Source organism: Phyllosticta citriasiana (assembly GCF_038021145.1).
Source record: "Phyllosticta citriasiana strain CBS 120426 chromosome Unknown IWZ02scaffold_3, whole genome shotgun sequence".
NCBI classification, from domain to species: Eukaryota; Fungi; Ascomycota; class Dothideomycetes; order Botryosphaeriales; family Phyllostictaceae; genus Phyllosticta; species Phyllosticta citriasiana.
Genome location: NW_027117280.1, coordinates 528,527 through 547,793, shown reverse-complemented (window position 1 = coordinate 547,793; position 19,267 = coordinate 528,527). Strand labels below are relative to the sequence as shown.

Sequence of the window (19,267 nt, the reverse complement as noted above, 5' to 3'; positions counted from 1 at the left end):
GCCTCGTCTTTGCTGTTCTACTTCTTTCTGTTTCTTTTTTGCTTACAAGCAAGCGCGGATCCTGAAAACAGATGTGCTCTTTGAGACATTCTATTGAAGCAGTCCTCCTGAAACTCTACAATCCACCAGCTATCCGCATCCAGGCCAGCACTGTATAGGCTATCAACACCGCAAACATGAAATTTGACAGGTTTGACGTAGAAGTCACAATCGCACCTATGCCTCTACATTACCTGTCTGGAAATGCGTTGTTCCAGTCGGAGCTAACAACCCTGCAGCAGCGGTCCGACCGCGAATCCGCCTCGCAGCTCACACCACTTACACAAATGCGAGGCGTCGTCAACGTGGACGGGCGTGACCACAGCAGATTTGCCATCGTCGTCAAGGTCAACAAAGGGGGAGTATTCAAGCTGCCCAACGGGGAAGTGCTGCGAATCGCAATTGTGATTGATGGGGAGCCGAGGTATCATAAGTATGTGGATAAGTGGAAGATGGAGAAATGTGGTTGGGCTGTATTTGAGGAGGCTTGAGATACCGATGAGGAATCAAAAGTTGTTGCGGACTCTTTTCATGTTACCCCTGGACGACGGGATGCGTGACATACCGCGTGCCTTTAAATTCAATGTTTACACTTAGAGTAAGTTGGCTTTTTCCTGAGTAGAGACTGTCGTACTAATGTCGTGGATAGAGCTGCGCCAGGCCATGGACACGGATGATTTGCGCGACGAAACCTCCGCTGGTCCCAGCCATTGGGGAAGATCGACTTCTCCACCGCCTGCCCCATGTAGCATTGTTCTGGAAGAAACAAACCGAGGGTCGAACACTGTTGAAGACGAAGCTTCGTCTCGACAGCCGCAAAATTCGGGAAAAGACGAGGGGGGAGAAAACGACAATGACGATAGCGAAGAGGACGAGGAAGAGAGTGACATCAAAGAAGAAGAAGAAGAAGACAGCGAGGAAGAAACCGACAGCCACGACAACAGCCAACAGGGGAGCGAAGGCCGCTTGCAACACACAGCAGCAGTCCCAACCGCGAGCTCGTCTTGACCGCCCGCGACGAAATCCTCTCCCACACGCGCGTCCTCGCCTCGCTCAGCTGCGGCATTCGCGTTTTTGCACTCGACTTCTGTGATGAGGGCGTCATGGTTCTGTTCGAGCGAAACCTCTGTAAAGACCATGCCAACAACAATGCTGATGAGGAAGACGAGGAGCTTGGATCGCATCCGGCGGAGCGTCATATGACGGAGCCGGGACAGATTACGGCTCTTACGCGAACGATTGCGGAGGTTAGTTCTGAGATGCGGGTTATGCGTTTAATTGAGGCGAGTGGCGATTGGTTTGTTTTGTATGAGTGCGGTGTCGAGGATCAGCGGAGGATTGCGAGGGTGTATGGAGGAAGGAAGGAAGGAAGGGGTGCGGTGGAGTTGAGTGGAGGTTCTCTGATTTGCGTAGAAAGGGCGAGAGGGCGATCCCGGGTACATGTAGTATCAAGACAAACTTGCCCCCTTTTCGCCCCCTGATTTACCCCCTGCAAGCATTTCTCCGTTTGCCTGGTCGCTTGAACCTCTGAGCGTTCTGGCAGACCGATTGACGAAAATGAGTCGTGGAACAAACTGAAACGACTTTTCCGATCGCCCGGAAACCATGTCGGGGACGCGAAACTGTGAAGATCGAAGAGTTATTAGGGTTGCGGGACGCTCCATGCCCTGATTGTTGGACCCTTGCTATCCTATCCGTCTGCTGCCGGCTGGTCAACAAGGTTTGTTGCGGAGGTCGAGCAATTGAGTCCGCCATGTTTTGCGCCCGTGGCGGTGGTGTGTTTGTTTTCCATCAATTAAATGCTGGCGATGTGGTTGTCGTTCTATCATTAAAAACTACGATGGGAATCCATTGTTAATTCGCTGACAGGTCGCAGGGAGAATGGAATCAAGATGCCGGATCGGGTGTGAACTGAACGATTTGACTTCCCTTCTCCCGAGGCGGTCTTCGAATCCATGTTTTAGGTATTGCCAGGTATCAGGGCACAGTTAAAAGCCACGTCGAAGACGCTACTCTTCCTTTCATTCATTTTCGTGGTCGTTGTGCTTTTAAGCCTGTCGCTGTGGTCAAAAACTCTTTTCGAGTTTTCTGGTCACTGGAGAGCTAGACGAACCTCGCCCTATCCTCTCTTCTCTACTTCCATTGAGAACCTACGAGGACCGAGCTTGGATCAGACGTCGACTTTTTCACTGGAACACAAATCCAAGAGGCTCTTCAAGGAACCCTCATACATCCCGGGGGCGATTGTCGATACGCAAGTGGCTCATCTCCGTTGCCCCTGACGAGAAGCGACTTGATATGGGATAAGAGAGCAGTCTCGAGATCATGAAGCATATCGATGGATTAATGGCTTACATAAAGTCAACCGACAATGGGAACGATTCTCGCCACTATAGAGAGTTGATCGCCGATTCCCCGCAGAATTCTGAAGCACAGGAGGGCTTATCAAGATCTGAACGTGAAACCAGAACGCAAGAATGCTACATTCCTGTCGAGGATGGACAAAAGTTCGAGATCATTGTAGGAATATCGGAAAGATTCAGTACGACAAATTGGGATTGGCTGTGCATAGAGAGTCAGATCGATGAAGAGTGACCAATCGGTAGTCCACTCTGTTTACCCAGGAGGAAAATTTCAAGAGAGATTTCGGGCCCGGACAGTGACAGGCCAGGTTGGCAATTTCATCAAATTGGGAAGATCAGAGGCCAAATCCACGGATTCATGACATCGACGACGTTATCATTTGCTATGCTTGGCAAAGGTCAGAACCAAGGTATTTTCATCCTGCGGGAACATTTGTATCGCCTGGATAGAGACTAAATAGCCATTTGCTGTAAGAAATTCACCGTACCCAATAGGGCGGGGGAAGATCGTTGTTACTCTCCAAAGAGACACCCAATTCCAAAAGCTATGCTCCAGTATCTGGGGTGGCATTCGCCATGTAGCTCGACGTGACGCTCCGGCTAAGCGATCGTTCTACGTAAAGTCTGCTTGATCAAACAAACTTCGGCTCCACAGACTAATGCGAAGAGCAGACCTGTAGTCCGACTACCAGGGGGCCGCGATGCTTTCTGCAAGGCACGTGAGAAGGAGTGGGAAGACAACTTTGATGCACCTTACAGATTTGTCTTTTACCACAGGTCTCGAGGTAAAGTGGCAGCACCGCATTGATGGAAAGCTATGTCAATAACATCTTGGGCTAGAGCAGATTGAGTCGATGCATTTGATCCTAATCAAGGATACGGAATGTCAACTCCAGCCTCCGGTTCCGACAAGGAATGCCCCATCAGAAGACTTAGAGGTGGTAACAATTCGAGAAGATGGAAGTGACTGGACTCCGCCAACGGTATCAAGTGATGAGGACCGAGACCAATCGACTCCACCAAGGAGACCGCCGAAGAAAAACGGCAAGAAACCAAAGACAAAGAAGCGTACTTCTCGGGATATCCTACGAGTCGACCCTCCGCGGCGCGAAAGACTCAAGTCGCTCAAGGAAATCAAGGAACTCAAATGTGGTTCAGGAAAAATTCCGTCAATCGATCCTCCGCAGCGCTCCTGCAATGCTGCTGATCCCAGTAAGACTCGAACTTCGAGAAAATAGAACTGCTCCTCACAAGAGATTGTTCCAGATTATCTCACGGAAGATGACGAATTCTTTTCACCGTTCCCGGATGTAAAGCAAGATTTTGCATCCGCAATACCCAACAGCGAAAAGGGAATCCCGAATCCAGCTCGACGGAGAAAAGATGGTCCAATTGCATCTCATGAAGTTTGCACAGGTCGCGTCCGTCGCCGAGGCGAGCCGTCCAGCCAACAGACTCGAGCAGAGAATTCTGGTACCGCCGTGGTTGATAAGGGCAAAGGCATGTTTACGGGCCAGAAAAGTCTCAAGTTGGGGCATAACAGGAAGAACCCCATTGTCATTGAAGACGCCGCTTTGGACGCTGTGGAGCTGGAATCTGGTCAAGACCTCACGGACAAGATCAATGATTTCAGTGACACTATTCAGGATTTGGATGAAGAGGAGGTGCGATTGAAATTGCGTGAAATCGAACTGCAAAGACAGGAGGTGGCGCTCAAACTGCAACTCAGAAGGATCCAGAAGAAGAAACAATGGAGTGGTGGAGTTTAAAGTAGGCCTGTGCGCCTCGTCTCGAGTGGACAGTGACGTCGCGGGTGATTAGTTGGTTGTTTTGACGCTTTGTGTCCTCTCGTAGACAGAACTACACACCTACACATCTCAAAAAATCGTCGACTCAATTGTTGATTTTGAAATCAACGGATTTGTCGAACATTTCAAGTTCTTGCTTCTTCGGCCTCCAGAGTAATTCCGCGACAATCACATAACTGCCAGCGGATATTTCGGAACTTTTCTTTGAACTCAACTCCAGTCCGTCATTGTTACTTGTTCCACTGCACTAGGTATCGGTGGAATCCAGAATGGTGGCGCAAACTCGGCTCTCACTGACTTCTTGTTCCCTTTTAAGGGCCGCGAGGACTCAACTTAGATAAGATGTTGATTCTTTCTGCAGACCGCACGTCCAAGAGGCGCTTCGGCGCTTCTTCATCGAACCCTCACTTCTGCGGCGTGCTTCGCGTCGGCAGGACAAACCAGGTTTTTGAGAGACCATGAGGCACGCTGATGGTATAAGGGTCCGCATCAAGCAAGACAGGTGAAAGAGGTTCACAACGCAACCATTGCAAGGGCACCTCCACCGGGACTCAGGCCAAGGAAATCACCAAAAGTAGCACATATCGCGAGTATGTCAGTGAAAGGGAACATCTCAAGCGCGAGAGAAAGAAAAGATGCTACATCAGGGCTCGAGTTGGACAAGAATTTGGCATTTGCGTGAAGACCTCAAAACAGTTCAGTCTTGGTCATCCGTGGGACTGGCTCTGTGTGAAGGTTGAAATTGACGGGGGGTTGGATTTTCCACAAGCCATGCCTTATCTCCAAGAGATTCAACATGTGGGTGAAGGGGAAAAGACTAAAGTGCTTGATTAAAGAAGGGCGAGTCAAGCTGACTGGCTCGAGCAATAGACGAAACCTGTTGTTGTTTGCCGCACTGCGTGAGGATGAGCACAGAGCTTCCTGGGTCGAAAAGAGCGCTAACGTCTTCTTAGCGAAGAAAAGATTCCGCACCGGACGGCCAAGATCGTCTCAGCCGTTTGATCGTTAAGGAAAAATCGTTGTCTATTGTTCAAGGATGACGAATGAGCAAAAGGAGTGCTCTGAGGGCTCAAACTGTTACGGTCGTCCACCGGCTTGGCCCGATATTAAGGCTCGACACTCTCTCTACGCCAGGTCTTTTAAAACTCCCCCTTTCAGTCCTCATTGACTGATTTTAAAAGTAGTTGTGCATCCGACGGATCTTGGGGAGGTGGTGTCAATGAATCAAACGAGGACCTGTGGGAAAAAGACCTCGACGAGCCTTACAGATTCATCTTCTTTTGCAGAACTCCTAGTATGTCAACCTCCTACGCAGAGATGAGTGACACTGGTAACATGAGACAGAGGAAAAAGTTGGTGATCCAGGACGACTTCACAGTAATTTCGAATCAGACTTATTGGAGGATCGCTCTTCTCCTTCTTCGACAGACGTTTCCAACAGCAACTCTCTCTCTGAAACAGATGCTCCAGATTCTGATGACGCACCAAGCCACACTCAGGACGCTCCAGTGATGCGGTCCGGCGACGCGCCGGAAAATGTTCAGTTGGATGATCCAGAGGCGGAGGGATCTCAGAGGAACGGAAGGCCGGCCCCTTTCCTTAGAGGGAGAGCGCCCAACGAAAATAGCTAGGATGTCCAGGACGCCGATGCATGCTTCAAGAGACAAAACGCCGTTTCGCACTTCGCAACAGTCTCTCGCCGCAAATTGAAGCAGGCGGAATGATACGGACAAGAAAACCCAGGCCCGGGAAGAGCGTCAGAGCAACCCACCGGGCCATGCCCCGAGCAGGAACAACCCCGTTCAACTAAACAAATTGGAGATCGTTGACCTTGATGATGAGCCGGAAGGTGACTTGGATGACATGGACGAAGAGGATTTGAAGCTTATGCTGCGCCGAATCGAACTCGAGAAGAGAGAGGTTTCGCTCAAGATGCGGCTTAAGTGAATGCAAAAGAATAAATGAGGAATTTTTCTGTTTCTTTCTGATTCGGCGTTGGTCGTGTTAATTGGATAAGGCGTCGGAGAGCCGTCAGCAGGCATCTCTATGTAAACCCAATATATTCCTGTCTTTTCCTTAGACTTTCTTCAGGTGCAATTTGGGGTCGAAAGGAACTCCGTAGAGCTGTCCAGACGCTCGAGCGCGCCAGCGTACTTGCACAACAGTCACTTTGTCAGATTTCGACCAATCCTCGCCTTTCAAAGCGAGCCAGCCTTGGGAACCAACCCTGAGCTATGAGAGCCGGGTCAAAGCTGGATGACTGCAAGCCGAACCTGATGATGAACTGCAGCCGTCCCCCTGACAGTAATTTCCAGCCAAGCGCGCACTCGAACACTCACCTGGAAGGCGCATCAATCTTCTCCTGGGGCCTGGCTAATTCACTGGTACTCCGCTACATCTGAATCTAGAGCTTCGGTGCCCAGTTAGTTCATCGCATATGGGTATCGCACGTCGCACTGTGTGAATGTTACCCCCTTTCGCTCCAACATCCCTACGGGACATGCAGGTCATCATCCAGCAACAAAGCCCCTTCCGAGACTTCAACCCTCTCTCCGTACGAAACAACATCAATAACGCCTTCAAGAACGCAGGCATATCTGGCCCTGTGGTGTCGATGGCGACACGTACGGAGAAGGGTAACATTCTACTTACCGGCTCACCCCAGTACGACTCTAAATTCCTTACCTCTCATAAGGACCTCTTTACTCACCTATTCCTAGATGCTACAGTCTAGGAGAACTAAACCTAGTATAAGGTCATCACCTATAGCATCCCTATAGAAGACCTATGCTTACTTAACATTAGATAATTCATTATAGAAGAGGTCTATACCTTTAATCCTAGCCTTTCTATTATTAGAACTCTATACTAGCTTACTTTAGCTAAAAGGAGGGCTACCTAAAAAGTAGGGTTAGTTATTATAGCCTTCTATATAGTAAAAGAGGTAGAGATAGCTATCTTAAAGCTATTCTATCTTATAGGAGTAAGTATTAGGGTTATAAAGCTCCTTAAGATTACTCTAGATATATAATGTATAAAATGTTAAGTATTTAGCTATAGCTCCTCTAGGTATCATAATAGGACTAAATACTTACTATATACTAGCCTCTATACTATAGAGAAGCATAACTATAAATACTATATAAAGAGAGGTATAATATATGCCTATATAGCGTTAAAGTATAGTAACTATAACGGTACTTATTACTTCTAGGACCTAAACTATCCCTATTATCTAATAAAGCTATCCCCCTAGCATAAATATTAGGTAACCTTAAAGTTATATAAGTTAACTTAAACTAGAATGCCTAGGCTATAGAAGTAGTACTCTAGGATACTATCTAATTAGGCATCTACCTAATATTTATCTAGGAACTATAAATAACACTATAAGATAATATAGCTAGTATATAATTAATCTCTTACCCCTCTATAATATAAATTCTCCTAACCTCCCTATAGGGCTCCTATCCTTAGATAATGCTCTACCTAAATAAATCCCTTTCCTAAGTCTAGGTAAATTCTTACCTAGATATTTTCCCTAGCCTAGACTGCCTTACTATTAATTTAATCTATAGAGAAGATACTATCTATATAGTTAATATCTATAATAAGGTAGAATAAGGTAACCTATCCTCCCTACGTATAATAGAAAGAGTTATTAAGTATAGCCCCCCTACTATACTAATAATCTACATAGAGGACTTTAATAAATACTATCTAATATAGGACCTACTCTCCCTCTAATCTTATAAAGTAGAAGCTCTATATAAATAGATTAAGGAAAACCGCCTTAAACTCTAAAACTAGCCTAGAGTAGGTACCTTCTTTTATATAGGGATAGAAAGGGAAATAGTTATTAACCTCTCTCTATATACTCTAATAATTACCGCTTAAGTAATCGACTAGTAGTTATAAGAGAACCCCCTATCTAACTATAACGCTATTCTCTTTACTATTACGTACGACGAGTTTTAGGATATACTAATACCTCTACTATAGTTTAACATTAAAAAAGCTAACTAGGCCTAATATAGGTAAATCGTCTAAGAAGAGTTAAATAAGATTATAATTCTACTTATCTAAGCCCTTTCTAAGAGGGCATAATATATACTCTCTAGTAGGACCTTATAAGAGGACCTAGACTAACTTAGATAAAGCCTTATAAAGGTAATAGAGATAGTAGCTAAATATAGCATCCTATAGGTAATACCTAGATAGTAATAAAAACTATAGTAGTCCCTACTCCTTATAGCCTTAAGGATAACCGCTATATAAGTAAGGCGTAGGGCACGTTAGGACTAAGTTATATATATATAAGCATAGAATACGTATAATACTACTATTAAGTAGGTAAAATAAGAGTACTAGAATAACTTCCTTATAAAAGAAATACCCTAGTCTATCTATAAGGTAATAGCGTAAAGGAAATTAACCCGATCTAAGCGGATCCCCTAGATATATAACCTTTAAGATTAACTCTAATTATCGTACGACGGTAAGTATACTACCTTCTATTAGAAACTCTTCCCCCTACTACTATACGTCCCCCTACGCGACTAGATAAATTATAAGAAAGGGCTATAGGACTAGCCCTACCTTATAGATAAGAAAGTATAGTATGCCTACTCTTATAAGATTAAAGGTACTACCCCTAGGCTAGACTAGATCTACTAAAGGATAATTACTAAGGCGTACGATGCTTCTCTTAGAAAATTTACCTAGGTATACTAAACCCTCTTCGCGTATAGATACTACCTAGAATACTAGAGAGAGGTAGTAGGAGTAATACTTAAGAAACTAGGGAAACCTAATTACGTAGACCTAAAAGTATATAGAGTTATCTCCCTACTAAACTACCTAGGAAAAGTTCTTAAATACATTATAGTAAAACATCTTAGAGTACTTATAGAAGCTACCTACCTCCTATACCTATCCTAAATAGGTAGACGACTATAGAAGTTAGTAATTAATATAGTAATAATCCTTATATATATCGTCTAGGATGAGAGGAGGATATAGTATAAGATATTAACCCTATTCCTTAATATATAAGGCGCCTTTAATTATATAGCCTATAACTAGCTCTTATATATAATAGGGGAAATTAGGCTCCCTACTTCCCTCCTAGTATAGGTAAAGATATTTACTAGTAGTTAATAACTCTAGATCTCCTTTAATAGCTAATAAGAGGACCTTTATCTAATAGTTTTAGGAATCCCCTAAGGAAGCCTAGTCTCCCTAATCCTATTTCTTATCTATATATAAAAGCTCTTTTCCTCTTACTTAGTAAGATTCCTCTTATATATTAATAATGTTTTAATTATAATCTCCTTAATAAGTTAGAAGAAAAATACGCGGATCCTCTAGTAGGAAGTAACCTATCTCTTCTTACTTAGAACCTAGTATGCCGTCGACTTTAATAAAGATAAAATAGACCTTATCTATTTTATAAGCTTGAACGAGGCTAAGGTAGCTATAATTATACTCCTAGGAGATTATATAGTAAAGCTAAAGTAACTTATCTAATAGCTTAGGATATAGTTTAATATATACCTATTATTCTAGTAGTATACGATAATTTAAAATGCCTAAGTAAAGTAATTACTTAGATGACTTATACGGCTAGCTAACATATAATATAGACTATTCCCTACTACTATCTAATAGCTATACCTTACTTATATATAAAGTATAGTAGATTATAGGTCCCTAGTTTTCTAGCAGGTTAGTAGCTCTAAGATACTTAGATGAATACTTTAAAATAGTAGACTATACTAAATTATAGGAGCCTTTTATACCTTCCTAATTATTCCTATAGAAATTAAAGTAGGCCTTCTTCCCCCCTACCTTAGGAGGAATATATTACTTTAAGTATATACTATAAGACTCTTTAAACTTAGTTACTAACACCTAGTATATATAATTATTAATAAGTTTAAACTAGAGAGTATACTAGGACGCTAGATATAACTTAAATATATCTAGAATATAATTTTAGACCTAGTAATAGGTACTAAAAGCCTAATTAAGTATAGTTCCTTTCCCCTATAGAAAAAGACTACGCTATACGAAGTTAGGATTAGCTACCTCTAAAAGGAATAAGAAGCCTAAGTACATATTAGACGTATAGGATATATAACTTAAGTAGTTATTCTATACTCTAACACTTTATCTATCCTAAAAGGAAATAGAGTAGGTATAGGGATTATAGTATATAACACCTAATAAGATAGTATAAGAGTAGTAGTAAGATATAGAGTAAATACTAGACTATACTAGCTTATATATAATAGAGAACTAGAGGCACTTATAAGGGCTATAGAGCTAGCTACCTAGAAATAGCTAGGATAATAGATTATAGTATATATAGATAACTAAGCTATACTATACCGCCTCTAAACCCTATTTAACCTACTAGGTTAAGGTCTATAACTTTAAGCTATAGATATAGGCTACTTAATTATAGCTAGATAAGGTAGTCTTACCTTCTTATAGGCCCTAGGCTATATAGGGATTAGAGGAAACCTATAAGTAGACGCCCTTATAAAGGGGGCTACTAGGCTAACCCTAGAGAATAACTACTTAAGTACTACCCTCCTTAGGATGTACATATAATAAAGAACTATAGTAGAATAGATAATATATACTATATAATACTAGGAAGCATAGATAATACTATCCTAGGGGTTATATATATATAACTTCCTATCTATACTAAGGACGTCTATCTAACTCCCTAAGTATAGATAACTAGAAGTATTAGCCTACTTCTAATTAAAACTAAACTATAGCTACTTTAGAGCCTACCTAGTATAGTTTAGTAAGATAGACTAGGATAATTATAGCTATAATAATACCGCCTAATAAATACTATAACACCTTATTAGTAACTACCTACTCTATAGCTCTATTAGGAGAGAAGCTATATAGAAAGCGCGTAAGGCGTATAATAATAATAGTAGGAAAATAGCCTCTATACCCTATAGAGAGCTATTCTAAGGAGATATTAGTTAATAATTTATACTTAAATTTATACGTTAGACGAAGGTTTCTACTAGGGCATAGCATATATAAATAGTAGACTAAGGGAAAAAAAGAAGAGTAAAAAGAAGAAGAGAGAATCTATTCTAAGCTCTACTAGTAGAGTGAATAATAAGCCCTATAATCCCTCTACTTATAGTTCCTATAGGTACTACCCTAGAACCCCTCTAACTAAAGATAATTAAGGAAAGGACCCCTTTATCTATAATCTACCTAATACCCTCTAGGCTTATACCCCTCCTCTACCTTATATAGAGCCTCTACTAAGACCCTAGCCCTCTAGATTAGAAAGGTATTAATATAGCTTAGATAACTACTCTATAACTACTCTAGCTAAATCCTCCTACTCCTAATAATAATTAGATAACCGTTTAGTAGTAAGATAAGGGCTTAATGCTATTTATCTATATAGTATACCTAGGCTAGGACGGTATATAGAGCTCTATTATTAGTAATAATATTAATATATAGTCATCTAATAGTAGTAATAGGGCTAGATTAAATTATAAGTAACATTAATATAGATTAAACCTAGGTTCTTTAGCGTTATTTATTTTCTATAATAAGTATTAGCTAACTATACTAGTTAGCTAGAAGATATATACTACTAGTTAAAAACCTTACCCGCCTTTTTTACCTTTATAGGTACTAAGAAAGGTATTATATAATGCTAACTAAAAAATAGTACTATTAGGGATAGTACTAGAATACTATAGTAGAGTATATATATAATCTACCTTACCTACTACCCTATACTATATTTACTTTTCTATATATACCTTCTTCCTATCCCCCTTCCTTTCCTTACTCTTACTTTATACTACCTATCTACTTAGATAATAGTAGGAAGGCTAGTTCTTAGCCCCCCCTTACCTAAAAAGAGCCTAGATAAACTATCTATCTATAATAACCCTATACTAATATTATACTAAGAATTATACTTCGTTATACGAGATTCTTTAGCCGGGCATCCCTACTCACCTTACAAACGTACGCGGTATCCCCTGTAGATAGCTCCGTCTTGGAAAGCCTATGGCTCCAGCAAGACGTAAAACAATCAATCAATCAATCAATCAATCAATCGCTCCAACATCAACGACAGACCAAAGTTATAGAAGTCAGGGTCGAGAACGCCGCGACCAGAAACAAGATTGGAGGGGACGCTCCTTGGACCGAAGATTTTTGGACCAACTGAAAGGGCAGCTCCAAGAGACACGGTTCTGAGAGGCTGTGAGTGAAGACGGGCGAGGTTGAATAATGATTCTGATTGCAAAAGCTGCTCTCACGCGCTTATATTGCGAGCGATGCATTTTGGCTGTCTTTAATCACTACTAATACGTTAGTTTTCAACAGCTTACGGTGTTCCGATCGTGAGGACTGGTTTGGGAGGACGAGATGTCATTTGGATGAGGTTATGGGATGACGTCAGTGGGAGACCCCGGTAGAAATGTCGGGCAGCCGTCTCAAACGGCCGCCACCAAAAACGCCACCCTCTCTGCATCTGTACAGCTCTTTCGACACTCGCTCTTCTCTCAATTTGTTATTTCAGCGTGGCTCTCTTGCGACCTTTCCAACGCGTCAAAATGGCCGTCGACCAGTCGCCCAAGAACATTGTCATCATCGGCGGTGGCATCATCGGCAGCACGAGCGCATATTTCCTCTCCCACCATCCCGCGTACGACCCCGCCAACACGACCATCACACTCCTCGAAGCGTCACAGATTGCCGGCGGCGCAAGCGGGAAAGCTGGAGGATTGCTCGGGCTTTGGGCATATCCGTCTTGTATCGTCCCGCTCTCGTACCGACTGCACAAGGAATTGGCCGACAAGCACAATGGCGCTGAGCGGTGGGGCTATCGCGGCGTACACTGTGGACAGATTGAGATGAAGGGACGCCCAATTGCCAAGGATAAGGTCGCGCCGACGACAGAGAGGAGCGGCGACAGCGTCAGCTTGCAGAAGCGGACGAAGGAGGCGCTCGGTCTGTTGCGCGCGGCCGGTGTGCCCAAGGACTTGGATTGGGTCGTTCCAGAGGGTGTCCGATCATACGATGCCATGGGCGACCCAAATGACACGGCCCAGGTGCACCCATACCAATTTACCACCAGTATGGCCAAGTTGGCGGAGGAAAAAGGCGTCAAGATCGTCTACGGCAGTGTGACGGACATCAAGACATCTGGTGACAATGTTGAAGCTGTGTCGTACGCACCCAAAGACGGTGGAGACGTTCAGACGATACCAGCAGACAAGGTTGTCATCTCTGCAGGCCCCTGGACGCGAAACGTGTTCCCAAAGGCTCCCATCTCGGCCATGCGCGCTCACAGTGTGGTTATCAGGCCCACGCGCCCCGTCTCAAACTACGCTCTCTTCACCAGCATCGAGCTTCCGTCGAGTAATGGCAGCAGCAAGGGTGGATGGCGAGGGGCAATGTCTGAGACGGTTACACCTGAAATCTACGCTCGCCCCGGCCAGGAGGTCTACGCCTGCGGAGAAGGAGACAGGCTGGTGCCCTTGCCCAAGACTTCAGACGAGGTCGAGGTGGACGAGCAGCGCTGTCAAGACGTGATAAATTACGTCTCAACCATCAGTGATGAGCTCCAGGACGGCGAGATCATGGCCAAACAAGCTTGCTACCTCCCCAACGTGAGTCGAGGCTCTGGGGGACCCATCATTGGCGAGCTCTCGAGCATCAAAGGTGTCGTGATGGCAGCTGGCCACACCTGCTGGGGAATCCAAAACGGACCAGGCACAGGCAAGCTGGTTTCCGAGATAGTGTGGGATGGCAAGGCAAAGAGCGCGAACATGTCGAGCCTGAGTCCCGCCAAATGGGGATTGTAATGGGCATGCCGCGATTCGGTGCCAGTTGAAGGAGCAAATTCCTTGCAGCAGGGGTAGGATTGAGAGTCCAAGGGTTGCATATAGACGATCGCATCAAGGTCTCTTTAAAGGTATTGTTCATCGAGTTACTACATATGGCCTGAGGTGCAAGGTGCCGGCTCGCGTACGGACCAGCTGCGTCATCCTGGCGACCTTCCGTTAGGTCTGTCGTTAGGTCCGTGGCTTGACGCGGCGCTTCTCCGCACTGGACCAGAAGCTGCGTCCCTCTCCCAACCACACCCTTTGCACCTCTCCGCCGAGGAATTGTTCACTCCAGTCTTGATGGATTCGCTGGAGCTGGCCTTGGAACTCGCCTTGGGTCTCTACTTTTTTCGAATCCTCCTACTCGCCAACATGCCTACCGCCAACATACGATGTCTCTTCTTCGACCTTCCCCTCGAGCTACGACTCCTCATATACGACTGTGCCCTGTTTGACCAAAAGGACATCACCATTGCCTCTGCGTCCGACACGGGTATCGGCTTGGGCGTCTTTGGCGACGGCGACAGCGGCTACGCGAGCGATCCGGACTCCGAGTCTGGTCAGGCGGCTGCGGACGGGCTTCCGCCCAACCAGTTGCCAATTGTCGCGCCCTGCTACCAACCCAGGCTGCTTCAGCCAGTCTTGGAATTTCCTCATGCCGCTGCTGACGACAGCTTTTTCCTCTTCCAGTCCCCCAATAAAAAGGCGCGGACTCCAGACCACAACGTCGGAGGACGCCTGCCATTCGCTTCGCCGTTAGCGCTGCGATTGACCAACCGACAAGTAAATCGCGAGTTGAAATGGCACCTCCACACTCAGCAAGCACAGGCGCGCAAGTACGGCCTCTACCTCAGCTACCCACATGGTCTCGCCGTCTTCGAGTCGCAATGCCCAGACCTCGTACATGTCGCCCGGAGCATCCACATTAGCGGGGTATACTACAGGGCATCCAAGCACAACCACGACCGCTCGAGTCGCTGGCGACAGCGCTACGACAATACAGATTCGGTGTACAAGGCGGCGAACAGAGCACTGGGGAGGATCGCACGAACGACCATGTTGGAGGATGCCAAAGCTCCCATCGACTTTTTAGAAGTGCGGATATTTTACCCCGGCGACCGCGGATATCGGATACTGTGGGAGGACGACGACAGCCCTACAACAATAGCCATGCGGAACGTGGCCTACGGACAACTTGAGAATTGCGTTTGGACTGGCAACGGAGGCGCTGGCGCCGATCTTTTGATTTTCCCGCGAGGAGGGCGGCGCGTTGTCGTTCAGAGGTGGCGGAAGCTCCGCGAAAGGAGCTCCTCAAGAGGCAGCGATGCGGACGACATTGCCAGTTGGGTCGTAAATCCCAAGTGGCCGTGGGGTGTAGGCAATGCTCCCGATTTTGAAGCTCAGTAGGCTATGGCATTGGCGTCTGTGCTCGTCGACATTTGGGAGCAATTCCCTTTGGTAGGTATTGTACAGGACCAGATGGACATAGTTGAGCATGGCGATGGTCAGGGGGGAATTGGAGACTGGTCGGCGAACAAAGGCGAGCACCCATGGGGTTTGGCTCTATTGGAGTTGGACTACATACCTTAGTCAATGCCATCACCACCAGTTCCATTGCCCGCTGTGGCCCAGCAGATGCACTGCCACTGCCACTGCCACTGCCACTGCCACTGCGCCACAACTGACCTCCCCTTCGTCATCAACTGGACGGACCTCGTCTGCCTGCGCCGGCTTCCCGTCCTTTCCAGTGCCCATAAACCCTCGCCTACGTCCCAACGCTTTTTCCTTCATTGTCCTTCCTTTGAATTCCTGCCCCGCGACACCGTCCAATTCCCCCCCCCCCCCCCCCCCCCCCCCCCCACACACTCACCATCGATTCCTTTCACCATGGCAGAATTCGCCCCGCCACCAGTATGTCTATGTACCCCGCAGCTCCAACTTCCCGTCCTCGACATGGTTTGACTTTCTTGCAGGGCCCGCCTCCTCCCAAAGTACCTGAGGGTTGGAAAGCGCAATGGAGCGACCAGTACAAGGAGTGGTTCTACGTCAACATCTATACCAAAAAGTCGCAATGGGAGAAGCCCACCGAGCCCATCTACTCTCCACCTGACGCAGCGGAGCCGGACGGCCCGCCCCCTTCCTATTCCTCCGGCGACTCCAAACCTGTGTCGTCTGAAAAGTCGGGTCTCGGCAGCAACAATCCCTGGGGCCCCGGCGCATCGAGCAGTCATCCAGACATAAGCGAGGACGAGAAGCTCGCGCGTCAGCTGCAGGCGGAAGAGGATGCGAGAGCGCGCGGTGGCGGCAGTGGCAGCGGCACTCCCGCCGCCAACCGCGGAGCTTCTGACAGCTACTACGGCGCGCCTGGCACACAGGCTGGCTACGGGCAGCCCTCTCCGTACGGACAATCCGAGCTGCCGCCTCGCCCGGAAGAGAAGGGCAAGAAGGGCGGATTCCTTGGAAAGCTTCTCGGCAAAGCGAGCGGCAGCAGTGGTCATCACCAGCAGCAACCACACTATGGCGGCTATCCAACTCAACAAAACTACTATGGCGGCCCGCCGCAAGGCCAGTATGGCTATGCGCCACAGCAGGGCTACTACGGACAGGGCGGCTACCCGCAGCAGCAGTATGTCCAGCAGCGACCGCATAAGTCTGGAGGTCTCGGTGCCGGCGGCGCGGCTGCGCTCGGCGTCGGTGGTGGTTTGCTGGGTGGCATGCTGCTTGCTGATGCGATTGACGATCACGAAGACCATGCTTACGAAGAAGGCTTCCAGGATGGCCAAGACAATGACTTTGGGGGTGGAGACGACTTTGGTGGCGGCGACTTTTAAGTCTCGCCATCAAGTCTTCGTCTTTGCTATGAGGGTTATTGTACTGGCGTTTTGTTGTTTTCGAGGTGGTGGTCACGAATTGTCTGGGTTTTTAACGACGTGCAAGCATCACGGTTCACCTAGGTTGTAAGATGATCTTGGTCTTTATTTTCTTGTGGCTGCCCTTTCCCCCTTTCTCGATAATCAGCATTCGCTCTTTCCTTTGTAATCGCCAGGCCAAAGTGCTGTCGCTATCAGCTACCTCACTGCTGTCTGCTCTCCAATTCTCACAACTCATTCTAATTAATCCATTCTGCCTTGTCAATCGTTAATGCTGTCATTACTGGCAGAGCCAACCTCCTCCTCGCACGCATGCTGCCAGATCGACCAGCCACTGTGCGCCGAGAGCTGCTGTAAAGTCATGACAGACAAAATCACCAACCACCTACCGAAAGGCGCAGAACCCCTAATCTTCTTCGGCTGTGCCGTCTTCGTTTCTCTCGTTGGCTTCATCGTTGAGGGATTCAGACGAGGATTCATCACACGACACATTCTCTGCGACCAGCCGCTGACCGAGGAGGAGACGCGATGTCGAGAGGAGCGCGAGGCGGCGGAGCGCGAGGAGCGGCGCCGGGTGCAGTTTGTCATGGATCAGAATCCTCGGTGGGTTTTCTGGCACAAGCATTTGGAGGAGAGACGCTGATGGTCTTCTGGACGGCCCAAGCGCGCCAATGCTTGCGACCTCATCATGCCGCCCGTGTAGAGACCCATATCGATGCTTCGCTCGCTCCTCGCCGCGTACCACCGCTCCCTGGTAGACTCACTCCGTTTGGGAATGCCACTGCTACTTTCCCTGTGGGGTCGTTTCCAACCGCTACACCCGTCCAGTTCTTCACACCGTCGCCTGAATCCACTCCTCAGGCCAAACCGTCTGCGAAGGGGCCCAAGCCTAAAAACCTTCTACTTGCTCTTCTAGTCTTCCCTCTAAGCGTCCCTCTCATCATCATATTCATCAAAGGCTGCAGTGCCGCCACCTACCTTTTCGTCGACCGGCCGCGCCGCAGGAAAGCCCGTCGAGCATGGGAAAAACGCACGAATGTGATGGAAGGGAAGAAGCTGGCTGAGTATCGCTTGACGACCTTTGCGAGACAATACATCGACTACAACCGATTCTGTGAGAGGCCACAGATTGTAAGTCAAGACATTTTGGAGATCTCTTTTTGCAATAAAGTGTCGCTGACGGGAGCATTGCAGATACCCAACCTGCACTTGAGACAATGGCCGAACCTGGTTCTGCCTCCCTTAGACACCATCGTCGACCCGCGCAATCAAGATCTTTCAGAACTGCACAGGCGCGGCACTTTCCTCGATGAGGCTGCGAGACGGAAAAGAGTGCTTGACTACGCGGCTCCTTCGTCGGCTTCCACGTCACCCAGCCCGTCCTGTTCCCAATGCTCATACAGCGGGCCTAGCTGCTCAGTCTGCACAGAATGCTGTACGTCGCCAGAGTGTATGAGCCGCCGTGTTGATGAGGCGGGGCCTTTTTCGCCTCTCCCGTTCTCAGGCCCGTCCTACTTCTCACACCCACCAAGCTATCCTTGCTCGACGATTGCCGTGTACGCATCATCGCCAGTGCGGGATGGCTCTGTTGGCGAGGCGGCCGCTTCATCAGCCTCTTGTTCGGCTTCGTCATCATCATCATCATCATCGACGTGCCTGTCTGGTAACCGACACTCACCGAGTTGTCCTTGCTCAATGGTTGCTGGGCGCCCTTCGTCGCCAGGGCGGGATGACCAGGCTGGCGAGGCTGGTCCTTCATCGGCTGTCCCATCACCGGGCCTGTCCTCCGACTCACATGCACCTGATTGTCCCTGCTCACACTCGCCCAACTGTCCTATCTCAATCGCTGCTGAGCGCCCTTCATCGCCATTAGGGGATGATCATGTGCGCGAGGCTGGTCCTTCAACAGCCATGGCATCATCAAGTTCATGCTGCTCTTCACACTCAGCCAGCAGTTCCTGTCCGATGGATGACAACTACTCTCCACCTTTGGTGTACAACGCTGGTGCCCGTTTCTCAATCAGCTTGCCGGTGCTGGGGCACACACCCTTTCCACCGGGAGCACAATCGCCCTCGCCCACTCTTCCAGACATTGCTGAAGAGGGTACGGTAAGTTGACTCCATTGCGCCGATCTTTCCTTGAGGTTTGGTAATGGCTGACCGTGGTTGAATACCCAGCCGCCTCACACAGACGATTCCCCTGGGTCTCAACAAAGTCGTGTCCATGGTACTCCTTCGTCTGAGCATTTTCATGCTGCTCAGTCTCCCTCGCCTTAGTCCAATCT

At 47.3% G+C, this 19,267-nt stretch overlaps 5 protein-coding genes across 5 annotated transcripts; all 5 read left to right on the top strand.

Annotated features, from left to right (window-relative positions):
- Positions 1-176: 176 nt before the first annotated feature.
- IWZ02DRAFT_488065 (uncharacterized protein) lies at positions 177-4,171 on the top strand (the record flags this gene model as incomplete). Its single annotated transcript, XM_066769425.1, has 5 exons — positions 177-472; positions 1,025-1,286; positions 3,058-3,187; positions 3,243-3,614; positions 3,669-4,171. 5 exons carry the CDS (start codon positions 177-179, stop codon positions 4,169-4,171), a joined length of 1,563 nt encoding a protein of 520 aa, XP_066625068.1.
- Positions 4,172-12,727: 8,556 nt separating this feature from the next.
- On the top strand, positions 12,728-14,252 carry IWZ02DRAFT_171764 (FAD dependent oxidoreductase-like protein). The gene has a single exon (XM_066762208.1). The coding sequence runs from the start codon at positions 12,838-12,840 to the stop codon at positions 14,089-14,091; it is 1,254 nt and encodes a 417-aa protein (XP_066625067.1). The 5' UTR covers positions 12,728-12,837; the 3' UTR covers positions 14,092-14,252.
- IWZ02DRAFT_443892 (uncharacterized protein) lies at positions 14,219-15,746 on the top strand. The gene has a single exon (XM_066767069.1). The coding sequence runs from the start codon at positions 14,413-14,415 to the stop codon at positions 15,517-15,519; it is 1,107 nt and encodes a 368-aa protein (XP_066625066.1). The 5' UTR covers positions 14,219-14,412; the 3' UTR covers positions 15,520-15,746.
- Positions 15,747-15,999: 253 nt separating this feature from the next.
- On the top strand, positions 16,000-16,943 carry IWZ02DRAFT_467961 (uncharacterized protein; the record flags this gene model as incomplete). The annotated part of the gene is made up of 2 exons (XM_066768596.1): positions 16,000-16,023; positions 16,086-16,943. 2 exons carry the CDS (start codon positions 16,000-16,002, stop codon positions 16,941-16,943), a joined length of 882 nt encoding a protein of 293 aa, XP_066625065.1.
- Positions 16,944-17,510: 567 nt separating this feature from the next.
- On the top strand, positions 17,511-19,259 carry IWZ02DRAFT_430620 (uncharacterized protein; the record flags this gene model as incomplete). The annotated part of the gene is made up of 3 exons (XM_066766088.1): positions 17,511-18,113; positions 18,177-19,091; positions 19,161-19,259. 3 exons carry the CDS (start codon positions 17,511-17,513, stop codon positions 19,257-19,259), a joined length of 1,617 nt encoding a protein of 538 aa, XP_066625064.1.
- Positions 19,260-19,267: the final 8 nt, after the last annotated feature.

Excerpts from the sequence above, each read along its gene's own strand:
- IWZ02DRAFT_171764 (XM_066762208.1), top strand. The coding sequence starts at position 12,838 with ATGGCCGTCGACCAGTCGCCCAAGAACATTGTCATCATCGGCGGTGGC.
- IWZ02DRAFT_443892 (XM_066767069.1), top strand. The coding sequence starts at position 14,413 with ATGGATTCGCTGGAGCTGGCCTTGGAACTCGCCTTGGGTCTCTACTTT.